Below are 16328 nucleotides of genomic sequence, written 5' to 3' on the forward strand. Positions count from 1 at the left end.
CAGTGTGAGAGCTAGTGTGATCGGTTTGCTTGGAGCACACGCTCTTCATGCCAACTGAAGGATGATGGGTAATCCACCTCGTCCTATTCAGTTGTGCTTGGTGGTGGTGGGGGAAGAAGTCAGTCGGCTGTTAATAGCTCCTTTGTGTTCATATGTAGCATGTATGTGTTAAATTCATTAAACGCGTGGTTATTGCGTCTCTGATCACCGTGGCCATATTTTATAGCTATGTGCCTTTTTGAGTTGGTGTTTTTTGAATGGGACGGTGGTCATGTGTACGATGTCGGCTTGAGGACAGCGTGACAAGTTTCCTCACACATTGAAAATGTAGTATATTCTGCAAAGTTGTTGAACTGTAACATTGCATGTATGTTCCCTATTTTTGCTCTCCAAGTAATTCACTAAACACCATTCTGCTTCAGGTTTCTGACATCCTTTTATACCTGATTGTGTTTTTCCCATTTTTCCCAATTGGCCTTAGCCTTCTGTGTCACTGCTTCTCTTCAACTTTTGGACTCTGCACGCAGGATTTATGATTGAAATGAGAGGAGGAGGTAGAAAGAGAGATTTGGGGGGGCTTCACAGATGTAAATTTCTCCCCAGGGCAGGCTTTTCCTGTTATTCGTAGCCTCCTCCACTCCTGTCCCTGTGGTTGGCTTCGCTTGTTCGTCTCATTACCCCGGGCACTTGGCGCGCCTTCGCTTGCTAGCGGCCCGGCTTTCTTCTTCATTAATTGGGTTTCGTTACATTAAGCCCCCTGGCCAAGGGGCCATCCTGCCAATAAAACATTCCATTTTTAGCACTCGACTCAAAGCTGGTGGGGTTCAACCTGCTCTGCAAACGGTAATTGGTTATTTATTTAAGCTTCCTCAGGTTGGTCTCCACTGGTTTTGGTAAAGAGGGAGGAGAGGAGCTACCGTCCCTTTTCTTTTCTGCGCTGTAAAGCCACTATGGGAGAATGTTTGCTCACTTTTGTTGGGAAGAGGGTGGACGACTTGCACACAACCGCACCTGAGAGTGAACACCTGGTCTGCGGGTGACTGTAGGATTTCAGTACTGGGCACACCCTTGCTTCATACTCCTACTTTTGGATTTCCTGAGGCTTTCCGTCTGTAATCTAGCCTTCTTTTTGATCACATTGTCAGTGGAAACAGTAGCCAAAGATGGTATTTAAACAATCAGAGGAGGGTGTGTGCTCTCCGGCAGTTATTGTAAATAATTTCCTGGGAAACATTTCATGAGGGGAAACATTTCATTTTATTGGAAGTTTAAAACAAATTCTTACAAAATTCTGTTTGTAATCGCATAACAATGCCATGCCTTGTCTTTTTTTCCCCCTCTGCTGTTCATATTCTGGGCCTTTTTTTTGATGCATCCTTTTCTTTTGGTGTGCAGAAAATCCCGTGAGTAGATGATGTTGGGTTTTGGGGTGAGAAGGGCTTCTTAGTCAAAAGATTTAGCAGCATGGGAATCCATAGCCACCACTTGAGCTGCCATCTCCCCAGCTGTTTGTGAAACACCTCACATGGTTTCTACACACTTGATTGTAGCTGCAGGCGCGAAGAGTCCTCATTGCATATAAATTACAGAAGTGGGAAGCGATTATTATAAAATTCCCGCTTTCCCTTTTTTCCACTCCACTCTGCAGAAGTGGTATAATTGAGTGGAGTACAAAAGCCGTGCTGTGAGGGGAGCGAGGGAGAGAGATGCTAAAAAGGCAATATTGCAGGGATGGTTATTGCATATACCACACAAACACACATACGAACACACAGACACTCGGAAACCATAGCAGGATGTTGGCGTAACCTGACAGAATGCGAACTCAGACACCGGCATGCCGACAGTAAAATTCTCCCTCTGAAAAAAACAAACAAACAAACAAAAAGAAACAAAAACGAAATGTCCCACTTCCCTTCCCCACCCCCAGTTTCAGACAGCTCGCCAAGTCATTGGCTCCATGTGCTGAAACACACTGGAGTGTCTCCTCCATGGAGGGCTCCCTGCCAGCTCCAGTTCCGCACAATGAATTTCTCTTAAAACCACATCTGAGAGGTTCTTTTAGAAGGGCTGGCCAAGCCTGGATATGAAATTCCAAATGGAACGTTTTCTTTTCAATCCTTGCTGCCTCTCCTCTTTCGCTCTCCCTGAAAAATATGAATAGAAAGATCCTAAGCCTATTATTTCTCCTTTACAATAAAAGGGACCTCCAATATGGCTGCTCTCCACTGCAACACTGCAGCTGTTGCTAAGGACTTTTAGAGTCAGGATCGGGATGAGAGGGGACCAAATTGCAGCGACGTGGCGTAACCCTGACGGTTGTGGTCGCTTGAGTATCTCTAACTACTTCCTGCAGGATATTGGTAGAAAGTATTGTGCAGTTTTTGTGTGTAAACTTGCCCAGAGCTGCAAAGTGAAGTCCATCTGGAAGAATGGAAATGGTGGCTTCACGACGGCTGTGAGCACGTAATGACCATAACTTTGAAGAGGTAACGTGAGGATTTCACGTAACCCTGACACAGTTTTCACCATCATACCCTCTGAATGCTTGGAGAGATATGAAGATGTAAAAAACCTAAATGACGATTCATCGCTCATCCTGCCTTCATAACGTAAACCGTGGTTGGCTATGGCATGCTGTTCATGTAAATGTGCACCTAGTAGCCATAAATTCTGCATTGGTCACAGAGGTTTTTCCTTGGTGGATTTTGCCACAATGGAGGCAGTTTATTAAGAAGTTGAGAAAAATGGGATTTGACAGCTGGAACTGGGAAAAGCATAAAAAAGGGCTTCTCTTCTCATGGCAGAAGCCTCCAGCATTCTGAGGTGCTATGGAGTCCATCACCAGTTTCTTTTTTTTCTTTTTTTTTTTAACAGTATCATAGTTTGTGTGTGTGAACGAGTATGAGAGACTGACTTTTGTTTCTAACTCGCTTTTTCTTTCTGCCACAAGTTGGAGAAGACTCCCAGCTAAAATGATAATCCTCCGGGTTCTTATCTCATTCCCACAGGATAACAAATGGGAGTGGAGAGGCGTAAAATAATATGGGCGAGAATGCTATCATTTAGCCCCTGGTGAAGGCATGTCCCAGCCACCCCAGTCCTGGTTAGCCCTCTTTTAGGGTCAGCACCCCTTACTAATAAGCCATTGCCTTTGTAGGTCTGACACTCCCACACTTGCAGATTATCCCATCACCTTTGACTCTTGTTGACCGGGGTCAAAGAACCACACTCACCTGGGATAATGCGAAAAGCCTTTGCATCATGGCTTCATGAGTTTTCAAACTGGATTTGTCTTGATTTTGCTTGAAATAGACAGCATGTGCAGTCTTTGATGGTGCAGTGTGTGAACCATCCCAGATGATGACTTACAAGATTCACATTAAGAGAGAACTGTGGAAGAAATTGGCCCTGGAGATGAGATTCCCAGCTCGATAAGGGGTCTGATTCAGTGTCATGTGGTTGTGGATACTTAGACACACACACACACACACACCACCACACACATACTTTCCTTTGTGTTCCCGGTTGGGACGTTCCCAGAAGGTGGGGAGAAGGAGGAGGGGGGTCTTAAGTTGAGAGTGGTGCCAGTCTGTGAGAGGTTCAGGGAAATGCAGACATTCCAGCCACCCTTGTGTCCAAGGGGTTGTGTGTGTGTGTGTGTGTGTGTGTGTGTGTGCAAGGAGGGGCACCAATCACAGATTAGCACTGCAAGAATGTCACTTTGGTAGACACGTCACTGGAGCGAGAGAGCTAATGAAGAACAGTCTGTTGATTATTTTGTCTCCTCATAAGTGTCTGCTCATACCAAATTTAGATGAGTATCATCAACAACATTATTAATCAGGTGACCCGCGTAACATTTTCATGCGACTGCTTGATTCAAAGCTTGTGGAGGGCCGTTTGGTGTGTGACGTTTCTCACCCAGTGGTGAACCGATGTCTCCCTGCTCAGCCGTGTGTCCTGTGGAGGTGATATTTTGACTCCAGCTCAGCTCTGGGTTCAGATTGTGAATAGCAGATTTAGCGTGGCTAAGCGTTACCATGTGTTCCGTGCAGCTGAAGCATGTAAGCGCTGTTGGCTGGGGGTTGGGTGCCGGAGTTTTTTTGGGCCTGGCTCTGTCTATTTTAGTTGTGAGGAAGCCTGTCTCTCTGAGTCAGCCAGGGATGGGGGGCCTGTGGCCAGGCCACTGTTGACGTGATTACCCCTGCATTAAGTACTGCTGCAGACATCTGTCTCACTTGCGCTCTCCCTCCATAGCCAACCCCCCTTCTCCTCCTCCATCCCTCATATCTCCTTCCCCCGGCTCTTGCTCTGTAATGAACTCCCCTTATTCACCAGCTAATGACTGCCTTTGATCTCCCGCCTAAGACCTCTGCTCTAACTCTACCCTGCGAATCTCTCTTTGCTCTCCCCTCTCTTTGCTCTATCACTTGTTCACTCCTGTACGCACCGGCTTGCCTTGCGTCTTACTCTCTTTTGCTGTCTCAAGCATGCTCACGCACCTCTTTGACTTGTTTTTCCTCCTTCCTTCAGGGAATAGGATTTTTGGTCCTGCTGACCTCGACTAAACAAAGTTTTGAGGTGCTGGTGCTCATGCTACTAAAAAAAGGAGAAGAAAAGAAAGTGAAAAAATGTTTTTAGCTGCTTTTTTCTTAACTCGCATTTACAAAGTGGCAGACCACCCACTCTATACATGCCGTACCACTTCCCCAGATCATGTGGCTGGGAACGGGGCCGTGTTGCACATGGAAGGATGCATTTGAAGCTAACGTGTGATGACATCACTCTTTCATATTGTGTTTAAATCTTCTTCTGTTTTTCTCCACAGTCCAATAAAGTCCCCGTTGTGCAGCCGTCCCATGCAGTCCACCCACTCACCCCGCTGATAACATACAGCGACGAGCACTTCGCCCCGGGATCCCATTCTGGTCATCACCCCCAGGATGCCAACAACAAACAAGGTAGAGAGCATGACACAACACTTGTAGTTTGGATACAGACCTGACACAGTGCTCACGCTTTACCCACTTTGTCTCATTGCATGAAGCTGATAAGGATCATTTCTATCACAGATAACGTGAGACCAGCGATTGCTATGAGAGTAAAAAACTATTTTGCGGCCTGGCATGACTGAATGACCATAGCTGATAGTGGAAACACCGAATTTTCCTAGAACATTGACAAATAATCTGCATTTAATATAATCACTGACATAGTGGTCAATGCTTTATCCTCTTCATGGGATCAGTATCAGTGCTGACACTGTCCTGACTGCATGTAGAGTCATCGAGAACAACAGTAAAAGCTTAATTTGATTGGCAAAGTAATTGAAAGTCAAAAAAGAACTTGGTGATTGTTTTTGATAAAAGCAGTAACGCTGGCTGATGGCTTTAACGGAGAGATTTTACAGTGCCAGATTTTGCATCGGTAATTTGTTTATACTAGCTTTCAAGAGTATTAAAGAAGAAGAGGTCAGGGTCAAAGAGCGTTACCGCACACCTTGTTTGTGTTTTGCAGATTTAGAAATAAAATGTGATGTTATTCAGAATATTGCAGTAATACTCAATGGTGAACTCGGGTCTGCATTAAACTGAATACCTGAGGGTTTCTTTATTTCCCCCCCTACATCCCTTATCTGCCTACGCTGTCAGGAATCAACAGAGGCACACAAACCAAAATGTGTCACAGCAAAGCCGTCCTTTCTATCAGCTCTTAACATGAAATCATTTGAAGCAGCCTGCGGGACGGCACGCTGAGCTCTGCTGCCCTCTCCCACTGCACTCTTTGCCGCTCAGTAACAACATCAAGCCGCTGCTCTGACAGCTGCAGAGGAGCTGCTCAGCAGTTAGGACGAGCTCCTCTGCACCGCGCAGCTGGAGACTTTGGCAGCTTCTCACGCACGCTGAGAAAGACGTGGGCCCCTCCGTAGTTTTGGTCCCTCACCTTTTCTCTTCTGCTGGCTTTCTTCTCCTGCGGCTGCCAGTTGAGAAGGAGGAGAGGGATCAGACAGGATGTAGGCGATGATGAAGATGAGTCTGGGAGGTTCTGAGGGACCAGCTATAAATAACAATGTGGAACTGAGCACAAGAGTACACAGCGGAGTGAGATGAAGGGAAGTGAGACATATAAAGAAGCTGTGCTCCACATATGTCAGAGGAATCGTGCATCAGACACATTTTGTCGAATATTTTTCCTAGTTGAAGCAGGAAAGAGTTGTGTTGACACAGAATTGAGCGATAACTACGCTGTGCACACATGCACGCATTTGATTTCAGAAATTTGCTGTCATGTAGTACAATTTATGAGGTAATGCTCTCTCATTTCGCCATTCGTGTTGGTCTTGCCAGTCCACAGAGATACACTGAATTTCTGGCAAACATGGAAGAGCAGAGAAAGACCCCTGGAGGTCTTTTTTTGCTTTTTTACTATATTTGATCTTTGCGCTCGCAGCTCAACAGAAATCCATGTCCAAGCGATCCAATTGCAGAATTAGCAAATGATTTCCCTAGGCATATTCATGTGCGTGTATACCAGCAGAGCTAAGCCGAGAATGCTTAAAACGAAATCTCTCTCATACACTTTCTTGCTCTCTCTCTCTCTCATATATTGACCGATTGCTGCTCTGTCCGTCCTTAGTGGGCTCAGACTTTGATCTGCTCGTTAATTATGAAAAACAATCATGGATTTTCTCATTATGAGCTCTAATATGCACAGGGCCGCCGTGCGGGATGGAAGGTTGAGCGTGTGTGTGCGTATTTTGTTTAAAGAAATTTAAATCTAACATTGGAACAGTAATTTGAATGTAGATTATTTCCAGGTTCCACAGTGAGAATCGTGTTATTGTTCCTTGTTTTGAGAGGAAATGCGAGCGTGAAGCCGTGCAGGGTGTCGGCAGGGACGTGTGAACACAGGAGTGAGTAATTAGGCACCTTCGGGGTGTGAGTGACAAGGTTAACGCACGGGGGCTCTCTCCTCCTCCCTCAGCGCCTCACCCCTTGCCTCCTCCTTCCCTTCTGCCCTCAGGAGGGCCCTCAGGAGTGTTACGTGGTGGATTAGTGGGCAGGGGGTAGTGCTATGCACGCTTTGAATCCAGCGTTGCAACATTGGCTTTGGAGATATAAGCCCTCCTGCTCGCCGTGCTTCTCTTGAGGAGGGAGGCCCCTTCAGACCACAGCCTGGAGAGAGAAAGAGGAAGAGAAAAGATAGAGGCATGGAGAAAAGGCTGTCTCCAGCAGGGATTAGAAGATGGTGCTAATCTGGAGGCATTTGCCCTCTTTTCTGTGTGTGTGTGTGTGTATGTGTGTAGGCATATTGCACTTGTCTGTAAATGCATGTTATTTTCTGATATCTGCAGACTTTTAATCATATTATTACTTGCTCTAAAATGAAACACAAATCTTTTTTTTTTCTTTTTTTTTTTTAGACGATTTAAATTTTAGTCATCTTACTGCTTCGTTCCTAGTTTAAGTCTTTTTACAAAAAAAAAGGGACCCTTTGACCTTGAAACCCAGCAGGAGCAGGCGAGCTGGAGATGGAGGAGCTTAGTCCTGAAGATCCACCGACAGTTAGTCCAAATCAATCCCATGTCTACAGGGAGAGCTGCAGCCTCTGTCACAAAGAGGAAGCCTCAATTAACCAGCTTAAAAATGCTGAAACACACTGGAAGGACTCTAGCTAAGCAGGGAAAATATGATCCTTTTCTTACTGGTTGATAATGTGAGGTCAAGTGGCTTATTCAAACCCTGACATGTGCTCTGTCCTTGACTTGTAGTGAAGCAGGGTTGGAACCAGGACTCATTGTTTTAACCAATGAATAAATAAATAAAGTCCACTTACTTGCTATTTTGGAGAGTTTTTAAGTCAACAGCAGCTTAGCTTACTGTTAAGCTTAATGTTTCTAAGGTCAAGACTGAGCTTTCACAGATCATTGCTCATTATATGGATGCAAAGATCCTCAGACTCTGATTAAACTCTGAAGTTATCTACTGGTATGAAGTACTAAGTAAGTATCCAGTGGCAGTGCTCTACTTTTCCCAAAGTTTACCTGATTGTGTGGAATTGCTGGACTCCTCTGTTTGTAAAGCACTGGCACTAAAAGAGGGGGACGAGCCTCCACTGAATTCCCTTTTTTATGTAGGAAAAACAAACAAATATGCTGATGCTATTGTGCATCGGTTGCTTCACGTCATTGTTGATGATTGATTAGAAATTGGTCAGCGGGGTGGGCATTAACGTTTCTCGGTTTCCGAAAGGGGGAGTGACCGAATAAATGTGATCACCACTGATGAGAGGTAACGTGAGTCCAAGGTTTTCTGTGGCCAAAATTGACTGAATGAACACAACAGATGGTAGAAACAAAGAAACTGAATGAAATACACATCGGTCGTCTTGCAAAAGGATGCAAAGATTGCTCGGACTTCCTAACAGATGTGTGCCATTGTTGTTTTTTCTAGGAATGCCAAGGCAGCACCCTGGACCAGACATGCCCAACTTCTACTCCCTGTCTCCCGGAGGAGTGGGGCAGATCACGCCACCGCTAGGATGGTGAGTCACAGACGAACAAAAGCAAAAGCACGCACAGTTGGTTCATGTAAACAAGGAGCAATTACCCTCCTGTCTCTTCACATCAGATGCACACAGATACTGTACTAGCTTTGTGTTCTGACTGGAGGAGCCGTGGCCTGCAGCAGCCTGCACAGGGGAGGTCTGCCTGTGGCTGTTCCTGCTGCACTGCTGCGGTTTCAGCCACACCACTCCTCTCTGTGTGCCCAGCACATGTCAAACACATCACAGCAAACGTGCCCCTGCATAACCATATGGCTGCTTAACCCCCATCAAAGCTTCCTGGAAGCACTTCGACCTCTGAGCCTCACTTTATGTTTGTGAAACACTTTTTCGGTCTTTTATCACCTTTCTTTCTTTTTTGACTGCACCCATGTCACTACTGTATCTGTCCCTTTTTTCCCCCCCTTCCTTGTCCTCTTTCTTCTTTCGTCCTTGCTATCTCTTTCTCTGTCAGCACGATGTTTGTAAAGACAGGGCTTTAGGCATACACTGAGTGAATCCAGATGGAAGATGCGGGATCAGGGAATGGCTGAAGCTCAGACAGTCTCTTCCTGCTCTCCTGCTCAGACCCTCAGACCTGTAAATCTGAATACGTACAGTATTTTACGATTGGAGAACTTTTTGCAACTTTTTTGTTCAGAATTTGGATCCTTGGCCATAGTTTGTACTTCACAACAAGTCACTTGCTGTACTGACTATTGCTGATCAGTATATTTCATCCTATACCAGGCATTTTTTTAAAGCTAGTTGAAACATAACCACAGCATGATGAAATGAGTGTTGAAACAAATGGGGGAAAAAAGGAACACAATGGAGATAAAGACATCATTGAGCCACTGATGACCTGATGGAAAGATGACAGGAGGGAAAAAAACAACTGAGGAACAGGTTCTTCTTTCAGTTCTTCCTTTTTGACTCAGCCTTCTTTGTTCTGGAGCTGCAGTGAGATACACAAACATAACCCATGGAAACTTGTAGCCCTTGAGTTCATTATTTATTATATTTCCTTTGGATCTTTGAATACACAGTACCATAGAGTGTAAAACAAATGTGTATTTCCATGTAATCAAGTGGTACCCAAACTGTGATTGTGAGCAGATCGTGTAGATGGCCTGAAAAGGTAACAGCACAATATTCCACTAGAAAGACTGGAGAAATGTGCATAACACAATTTAGTGGGTAAGAATTTTATTTTTCTTTATTTTTTATTTTCCTACCAGCAGGATGACCTTGTGACTCACTACGTTTGTCTTGGAGAGGAAGGTTTTCATGTGGCCTTGTTTATTGTATACAGCAGGACATTATTCTAATAGTTATTAACTGCTGTCTGTAAGCCAAACTTTCTCTCAGGGTTATTAAAGCTTTACTGCATTGCTCTACCATAATATTGCAGGGAAGAGTTTGATGAAATCAACTAAAAAGATCCAGAACCAAAACAATTGCACACACAAGAACTACAGACAGTGACTCTGTTCTCAGTGTCCCTGAGTTTAACATCTCACATCAAGCAAACCAGCTTGTGTTTTTCCTTACTTGTGGCTGCTATTATGTTTGTATTTATTTTAGGTGACATTTAAGGCACCCTTTCAATGCTACAATCCTTCTTTCATCCTCTTTTTAATTAATGAAAGTCTGCTTTTATTTCAGGTTTTCTCACCACATGGTACCCGGCCCCCCGGGTCCTCACGCCACAGGGATCCCCCACCCGGCCATCGTCAACCCACAGGTCAAACACGAGCCTCTGCATGAAACAGACATCATGCACATGTGAGTACAGCAAACACAAAATACCTCCCGCCCCTTCTATCAGCAGTTTTCTGAGACGACGTACTTCCAGGTATTTGTGTGCTCCACCGCTACAGTGGGCCTTTGCTGAACAAACCCTCTGTCAGAGCCTTGTTCTCATTCCCTTGATGTGAGCAGATAAGTCGCGAGGGCCCGTGCTTGGCTGATAACGGGCCTATGCTTCATTTGGCCTCGGGGATCACAAAAGATGGCCAGCAACAGATACAGGTCCTAGATTAGTGCTTGGATGAACTGAATTCACATCCCCGGTGTGTGCAGTGGGAAAAGTGATGTGAGCGCCCTGAAATGGTTATCACTGATATTTCCATTATCCATGGCCGTCCCCGTACCAAGACTGTACTTGTATCAAAAAAGGTTATTAGAAAGTAAGTCAGGACGGAGAGCAAAGTGTCTATTGAGTGTGTGTCGGCTTTAAGTCCCTCCAGTGTGCTGTGGCAGAGAGGGTTTGGTTGTCATTACTGGCAAAGCAATCTCTCTGCATGAAGTGAAACTGCACATGATTAAAGAGGCAGGGGCACATGGCGTGGCAACCCCTGCCTCACCATTGGCTGAGAGCAACCAGACCCTCGCTGCTTTTGACGCCACCACAATTTCCCTCTTTTGTTGCTTTGCTCTTTCATTCTCTCACTTCCTAACTGTTTTGTTTCTTCCCCGGCTTTACCTCTGTCCGTGTTGTTGTTGTTGTTTTGTCTTTACAGGAAACCCCAGCACGAACAGAGAAAAGAGCAGGAGCCCAAAAGACCGCACATCAAGAAGCCGCTAAACGCCTTCATGCTCTACATGAAAGAGATGCGCGCGAATGTGGTCGCCGAGTGCACGCTGAAGGAGAGCGCTGCCATCAATCAGATCCTGGGACGAAGGGTAGGTGCACCGACCTCATTCTCTTTGTCGCTCTTCATCTTTGTTGATTTGAGTTAAGCCACCAAGAGATGGCCACAGTTCAAGCCACGGCTCCGAAAAGGCTGCATGGACTGCCTTCCCAGGCCCAATTAGTTTAAAATGTACAAGGATTCCTCTCTCTATTAGCATACAGTCTTTTATGAACTAGTTGTGATTATCGCTGTAATGATTGCCCCAGCCAATTACTGCCCTCTGAGCAGCGCAGATACAGACCGCCTATCTAACTGACATTTAATCAAATTGGCTTTAATAAAATATGCCTGGATAATGGCACGGTTGGAAATGACAAAATTTGTTCCTTTTGAGGATTGGGAAAAGACTGGAACCACAGAGCCATGTTAAAAGCCTTAACGAATAGGCCTAGTGGTTGAGGCAGCCAGCCACAGCAAAGCCTAGTTTGTGGCCTGCATAGGGTAATTGCTTGCTGACATAGTTTGAATAAAAAGCGCTGCTAAATTGGAACCAGTGTTTTGATATGAAATCAAAGTTTTTTTTTCCTTCTCTTCTCTCTTTCCTCTTTCTGACTCTCTCTATGTTAATCTCTTCATCATGTGCCCCCCCTCCTTCTTCTTTGTCTCTCTTTTATCTGCTTTTTTCCTACACCAAACATTTGGAAGTTGAAAAGAAAAGTTTTTTTTCCCTTTTTACCAAAACAACAGCACACTTCTTTACGCAGGAAACACGCAAGTGCATGCCAGTAATTGACTGTATGCTATTTTCTCCCTAATCTCCTTTTGTACTGAAACAGTGGCATGCTTTATCTCGGGAAGAGCAAGCTAAGTATTATGAGTTAGCCCGCAAGGAACGACAGCTCCACATGCAGCTCTACCCGGGCTGGTCTGCTCGAGACAATTATGTAAGTACCAACAGAACAGATTGGCAGAGGTGCACCTGAGTGTGTGTGTTGATTTATGTTGTTTGTTTATGTCGGCATGGTGTGACTTGTTGAAATGGCACAGAATAATGATATGCACACTACTTCATATTCGGCTCCATGCTAATGGGGTCCATTTGTGGAGGCTTTTGTTTCAGCCTAATGTGTAATTCATAACACTGTGATTCACTGTTAAATTACCATCCACACTAAAATGGATTGTAGTATCGCAGACATTATTATTGCCACAGTGAGTGAAAACTGCCTGGTAATGGTCACGCTAGTCTTTGATGTTCCATATCAGCATGGAGCTTTGGATGTAATAAACACCTGTTAGGCTGAGTTGAGGAGGCTGCATCGTACACACACACACACACACACACACACACACACAGCATTCAACAGTAGCAACCTTTGCTCCTCTAGCTGCCCATTTTGTTTGTGAATATGAGAAGTTTGATTCTCATGTGTTCTGTTTTGGAGAGTAAAGAAGTAGTGTGTGTGTGTGTGTGTGTGTTGCGTTGCTATATATATGTTTTGTGTATTTGCTTGAAAGTTGTCAGATCTGTGTCCGAGTATGTGGCGTGAATGAATTTGTGAGAGAGAGCACCAGCCTTTATTAAAAGTGTGGCTCCGGCACTCACATTCACTCCACCACCAAAGTGCTTTGTGGTGTTTATCTGCCTCCCCTCGGACACCGGCAGCATCCCTCCTCCTTCTGCCTCCGCTGCTCCGCTGCCAAAATGCCTCGCTGAGGTTGGGGGGGAGGGGGGAGCAGGCCAGGCGCGATGACACCGTTTTCACAGCGCTGCTCCCAGTGAAGCATAACACGGTTAAAGATACACAGCGTCAGCTAGTGACAGTTAGCCCGTTTCACATTTAATTTGTAGCTTTGTTAGTACAAACCTGGTTGACAGGTAAAGGGGGGGGGGTGTAGGAATGGCTTTCTACTTGACATACCAAAGAGATATAGGGACAACGATATGTTTAAAGCAAAAACATTTGTTACGAGGAAACGCTGTATCCCTGTGAGAGCTATTCTGTGACCCCTCCCACAAACAAAAGCTGTACACAGCACATCATGCCTGGAAACACCCAAAATAGGTAACGCACTGGCATGGAGAGCGAGTAGCATTCATAGTTTTGCTGTGTACCCCCTCTCTCATCCTTTCTCTCACCCACTCTCACTTAGTCTCTCTTCTTCCCTGTCTGCCGCAGCAGTAGAAGGCAGATTAGCTCATGAATAAGTGGATTAGCAGACTTTGCAGCAGGAAACCAAAGTGCTGCTCATATTTGACTAGAACGACTCTACGCTGCTATCTATACCTATAGTCTCCCCCCTGGGGATTTAGCATAAGCTATAAATCCTTACACACTCCCACCACTTTGCTGGAAAAAGAGTGGCGCTCTTCACAGTCATTGAGCTCGACTAGTCTAATTACAGTGAGCATTTTTAATTGCACTTCATGTTAATATTTGTCATCACAGCGACTTCAAAGGTAGTGGAAATACGGCACAGACTGGTCACAACAGAAGCTGGTTAAGATGGTCCCGGCTCAGAAAAGGCCTGAATATGACAGAAAGTAATTTTGAAAGCAGGTAGAGCACTCTTCACATCAGCACAGACAGCATCCCTCTCAGTGTGGCAGTTTGCCTGTGGAGTCCGGAGTCTAAGGGATGCTGGTTGGTTGCCCAGCAGGGGATGAGTGAACATGGCAGTCAGCAGCAGGATACCAGAGTGGTCTAGTGAGCGTGAGTGCTGGAGCCACACTTTATGTGTTCCTCTGTATATTTTTTAGGGAAAGAAGAAGAAGCGGAAGAGGGAGAAGATGCAGGAAACGGCCTCTGGTAAGCAAACGGTCCCTCTCGGGTTCCTTTTGTATTTGTTAATGGGTTTTTTTTTGTTGTTGTTGTTTGTTTTGTCTCTTGCATCTTATCTGGACGTCACATCATCTTTTACAGCATACTGCTGCATTCTTATTAATGCACCCTCTGTGTGAGCTGTGTTTTTTTTAAAAAAAAATAAAACAACTAATCTCTTAGCAGACAGGGACGAATGTCTGTAGAGCTGACAAGTCTGTCACCTCCTGTCCTCATTCTGGCTTGATTCTGTGCAGGCAGCATAGTCCTTCCCTTCTCACAGACTTTCTTTGTATATATCTCTCCATCCATTTGTCCCTTCCCTGTCTTTCATCCCCGTCTTCACATATTACACCTACTTTGGGATTAGTCTGTCCATTCTATACGACTACTTACCGATCCTGGGCTTTGCACTATTTGTTTGCCTGCTGCACTACAGTATGTCTTTCTGCTGACCTTGTTTAGTTGCGCTTATGGGCCTTCTCAGCACTGCAACTGTAATCCATACAGTGAGAATAACGTCTTTAAGTAAAATGTCTAGTATTTATTTATTTATTTTTGGGTCTGTACACTGTGTAGGCCTAGTGGACGGTATAGATCTATACCGTTCACATACCTCAAAAGTTTTTTTTTTTTTTAAAAAAGATGCAATTTTCTGCAGGTACAGGCCAGAGAATGAAAACGGCGTACATCTGACAAAATGGTAAGACAAACCCTCTATCCCCTCCCTGTCTGATCAGTTCAGTATATGTCAAGTCTTCTTAAGCTGCTAAACACTAACTGGAGAGTATGTACTCACAGACTAATCCTAAAAAAGGTCCACCCTAACCTCACCATAGTCATTGTGTCAGTGGTGTTAAGGCCTGAAGAGGGTTTGCGCTTTGTGTGTTGAGTTTGCTCAGTGGCCTCAGCACAATGGGCATTGGATTTTCTGTGTGTGTGTGTGTGTGTGTGCTGAACCGGCTCTATTTAATGTTTATGTGTTGAGCACTGGTTGGATGAAAGGTCAGATGTTGTGTCAGCACTTTATGGTTTATTTCTCATGTGTTAGAAAAAAATGTCCAAATAAATTGCTTAATAAATCATCTCGTTCACTCTGTGTTTTCTAAACACGGACTAACTGGTACATCTGAAAACAGTTTTACTAGCACAGAAGATTTTTTTTTTTTTTTACTGCTGGTGAAGGCTAAGATGTCAGCTCAGCCCCATATGGGCTACATGTGTTGTCTCACTCTGCATCTTTGTGAAGCGGAGCTGCATTCGGCAGCTTGTTTGGCAGGAACTTAATGAGATGCTATACCTTAATAAGATTTCATGGTATCTGGGGTTTTGGGGTGTCTATAATGCCTTCATAACAAAGGCACTCTGCAGTCTTTTTTTTTTATTATTGTTAATGATATGTTGAGAGATATTGATTCAGATGACACGTCAAACCCTCACCGATTTGTCACCTGTCTCTCTCTCTTTTTCTTTCCTCTTCGAAAGAAGGATTAACGTTCCCAACATGTGGCAAAGGCAACTCTATTTTCTCTCTTTCAGTCTTCTCTGTGGATCGTTTTTTTTTTGCTCTCCCATCACTCTTCTCCTTCCACTCCCTCCCAATGAGTGTGGCAGCATCCTGTTGTTCTTCTCCCTTTCGGAGGCAGAAAAAGGCAGGCAGATGTGACAAATCTGGTCTTGCGTTGAAATCCGCCTGACCAGACAAAGGTTTTCCACTTGATCGATTCCTGACCCAGTGGCTCTCCCTGAACCCAAAATTGCTGCTTTTCTTCTCTCGCACTCTTTTTTTTTTTTTTTTTTTTTGTCTCTCGCCACAGCTGGTTTTCAAAGCGCGGAGAGAGCGAGCGCTAAAAAGCACTTTATCTCTGATCCAATAATTAGCAGCGCCTAGCCGCAGCGGGATGGACACCCTTGCTGATTCTCAGTGACAGCCTTAAACTAATATGCATAATACCAAGGATACTGCCACAACTCCCCAAGCCCTCAATTTATGCAGATCCCAAAGAGCTGGATTGAGGTTAGCTTGGTGTAGACGCCAAAAAAACATCTTTTAAATGAACTCGTTTGTCTGTTTCTTTTCATCTGCCCCAGCCTCTACCCCATCGTGAAAAGTCTGAAAGCAAATTTGTTAATGAGTTAAATTCAAAGACGCCATTTGAACACCTTTTTTTTTTTTCTGTATGATGGTTCAAACACTGAACGATTTGCTCTGTTAGATTATATTTTTAGGGCTTGTACAGTCAGCATAGCAAAGTGAAATGTTCCAGTCTAGGTGGATTTTATGAAGGGAAAATTGACTTAATACATGTTCATATTAACA

At 44.6% G+C, this 16328-nt stretch overlaps 1 protein-coding gene across 6 annotated transcripts in view; it reads left to right on the forward strand.

The window, feature by feature from the left end:
- The window catches only part of lef1 (lymphoid enhancer-binding factor 1), a 90887-nt gene that overhangs the window by 67055 nt on the left and 7504 nt on the right, over window positions 1–16328 (forward strand). For 2 of the 6 annotated variants that reach the window (XM_046416657.1, XM_046416665.1), the window contains 6 exons: window positions 4832–4964; window positions 8457–8547; window positions 10216–10335; window positions 11064–11235; window positions 12023–12130; window positions 12812–13000. In XM_046416657.1, the coding sequence (XP_046272613.1) occupies window positions 4832–4964; window positions 8457–8547; window positions 10216–10335; window positions 11064–11235; window positions 12023–12130; window positions 12812–12940 (753 nt within the window). In that variant the 3' untranslated portion in view covers window positions 12941–13000. Of the gene's footprint in view, window positions 1–4831; window positions 4965–8456; window positions 8548–10215; window positions 10336–11063; window positions 11236–12022; window positions 12131–12811; window positions 13001–13947; window positions 13997–14669; window positions 14712–16328 lie in introns of those variants that run through there. The other 4 variants (XM_046416670.1, XM_046416671.1, XM_046416672.1 and 1 more) reach the window with 4 other exon arrangements.

Source organism: Scatophagus argus, chromosome 2 (assembly GCF_020382885.2).
Source record: "Scatophagus argus isolate fScaArg1 chromosome 2, fScaArg1.pri, whole genome shotgun sequence".
Lineage (NCBI taxonomy): Eukaryota > Metazoa > Chordata > Actinopteri > Scatophagidae > Scatophagus > Scatophagus argus.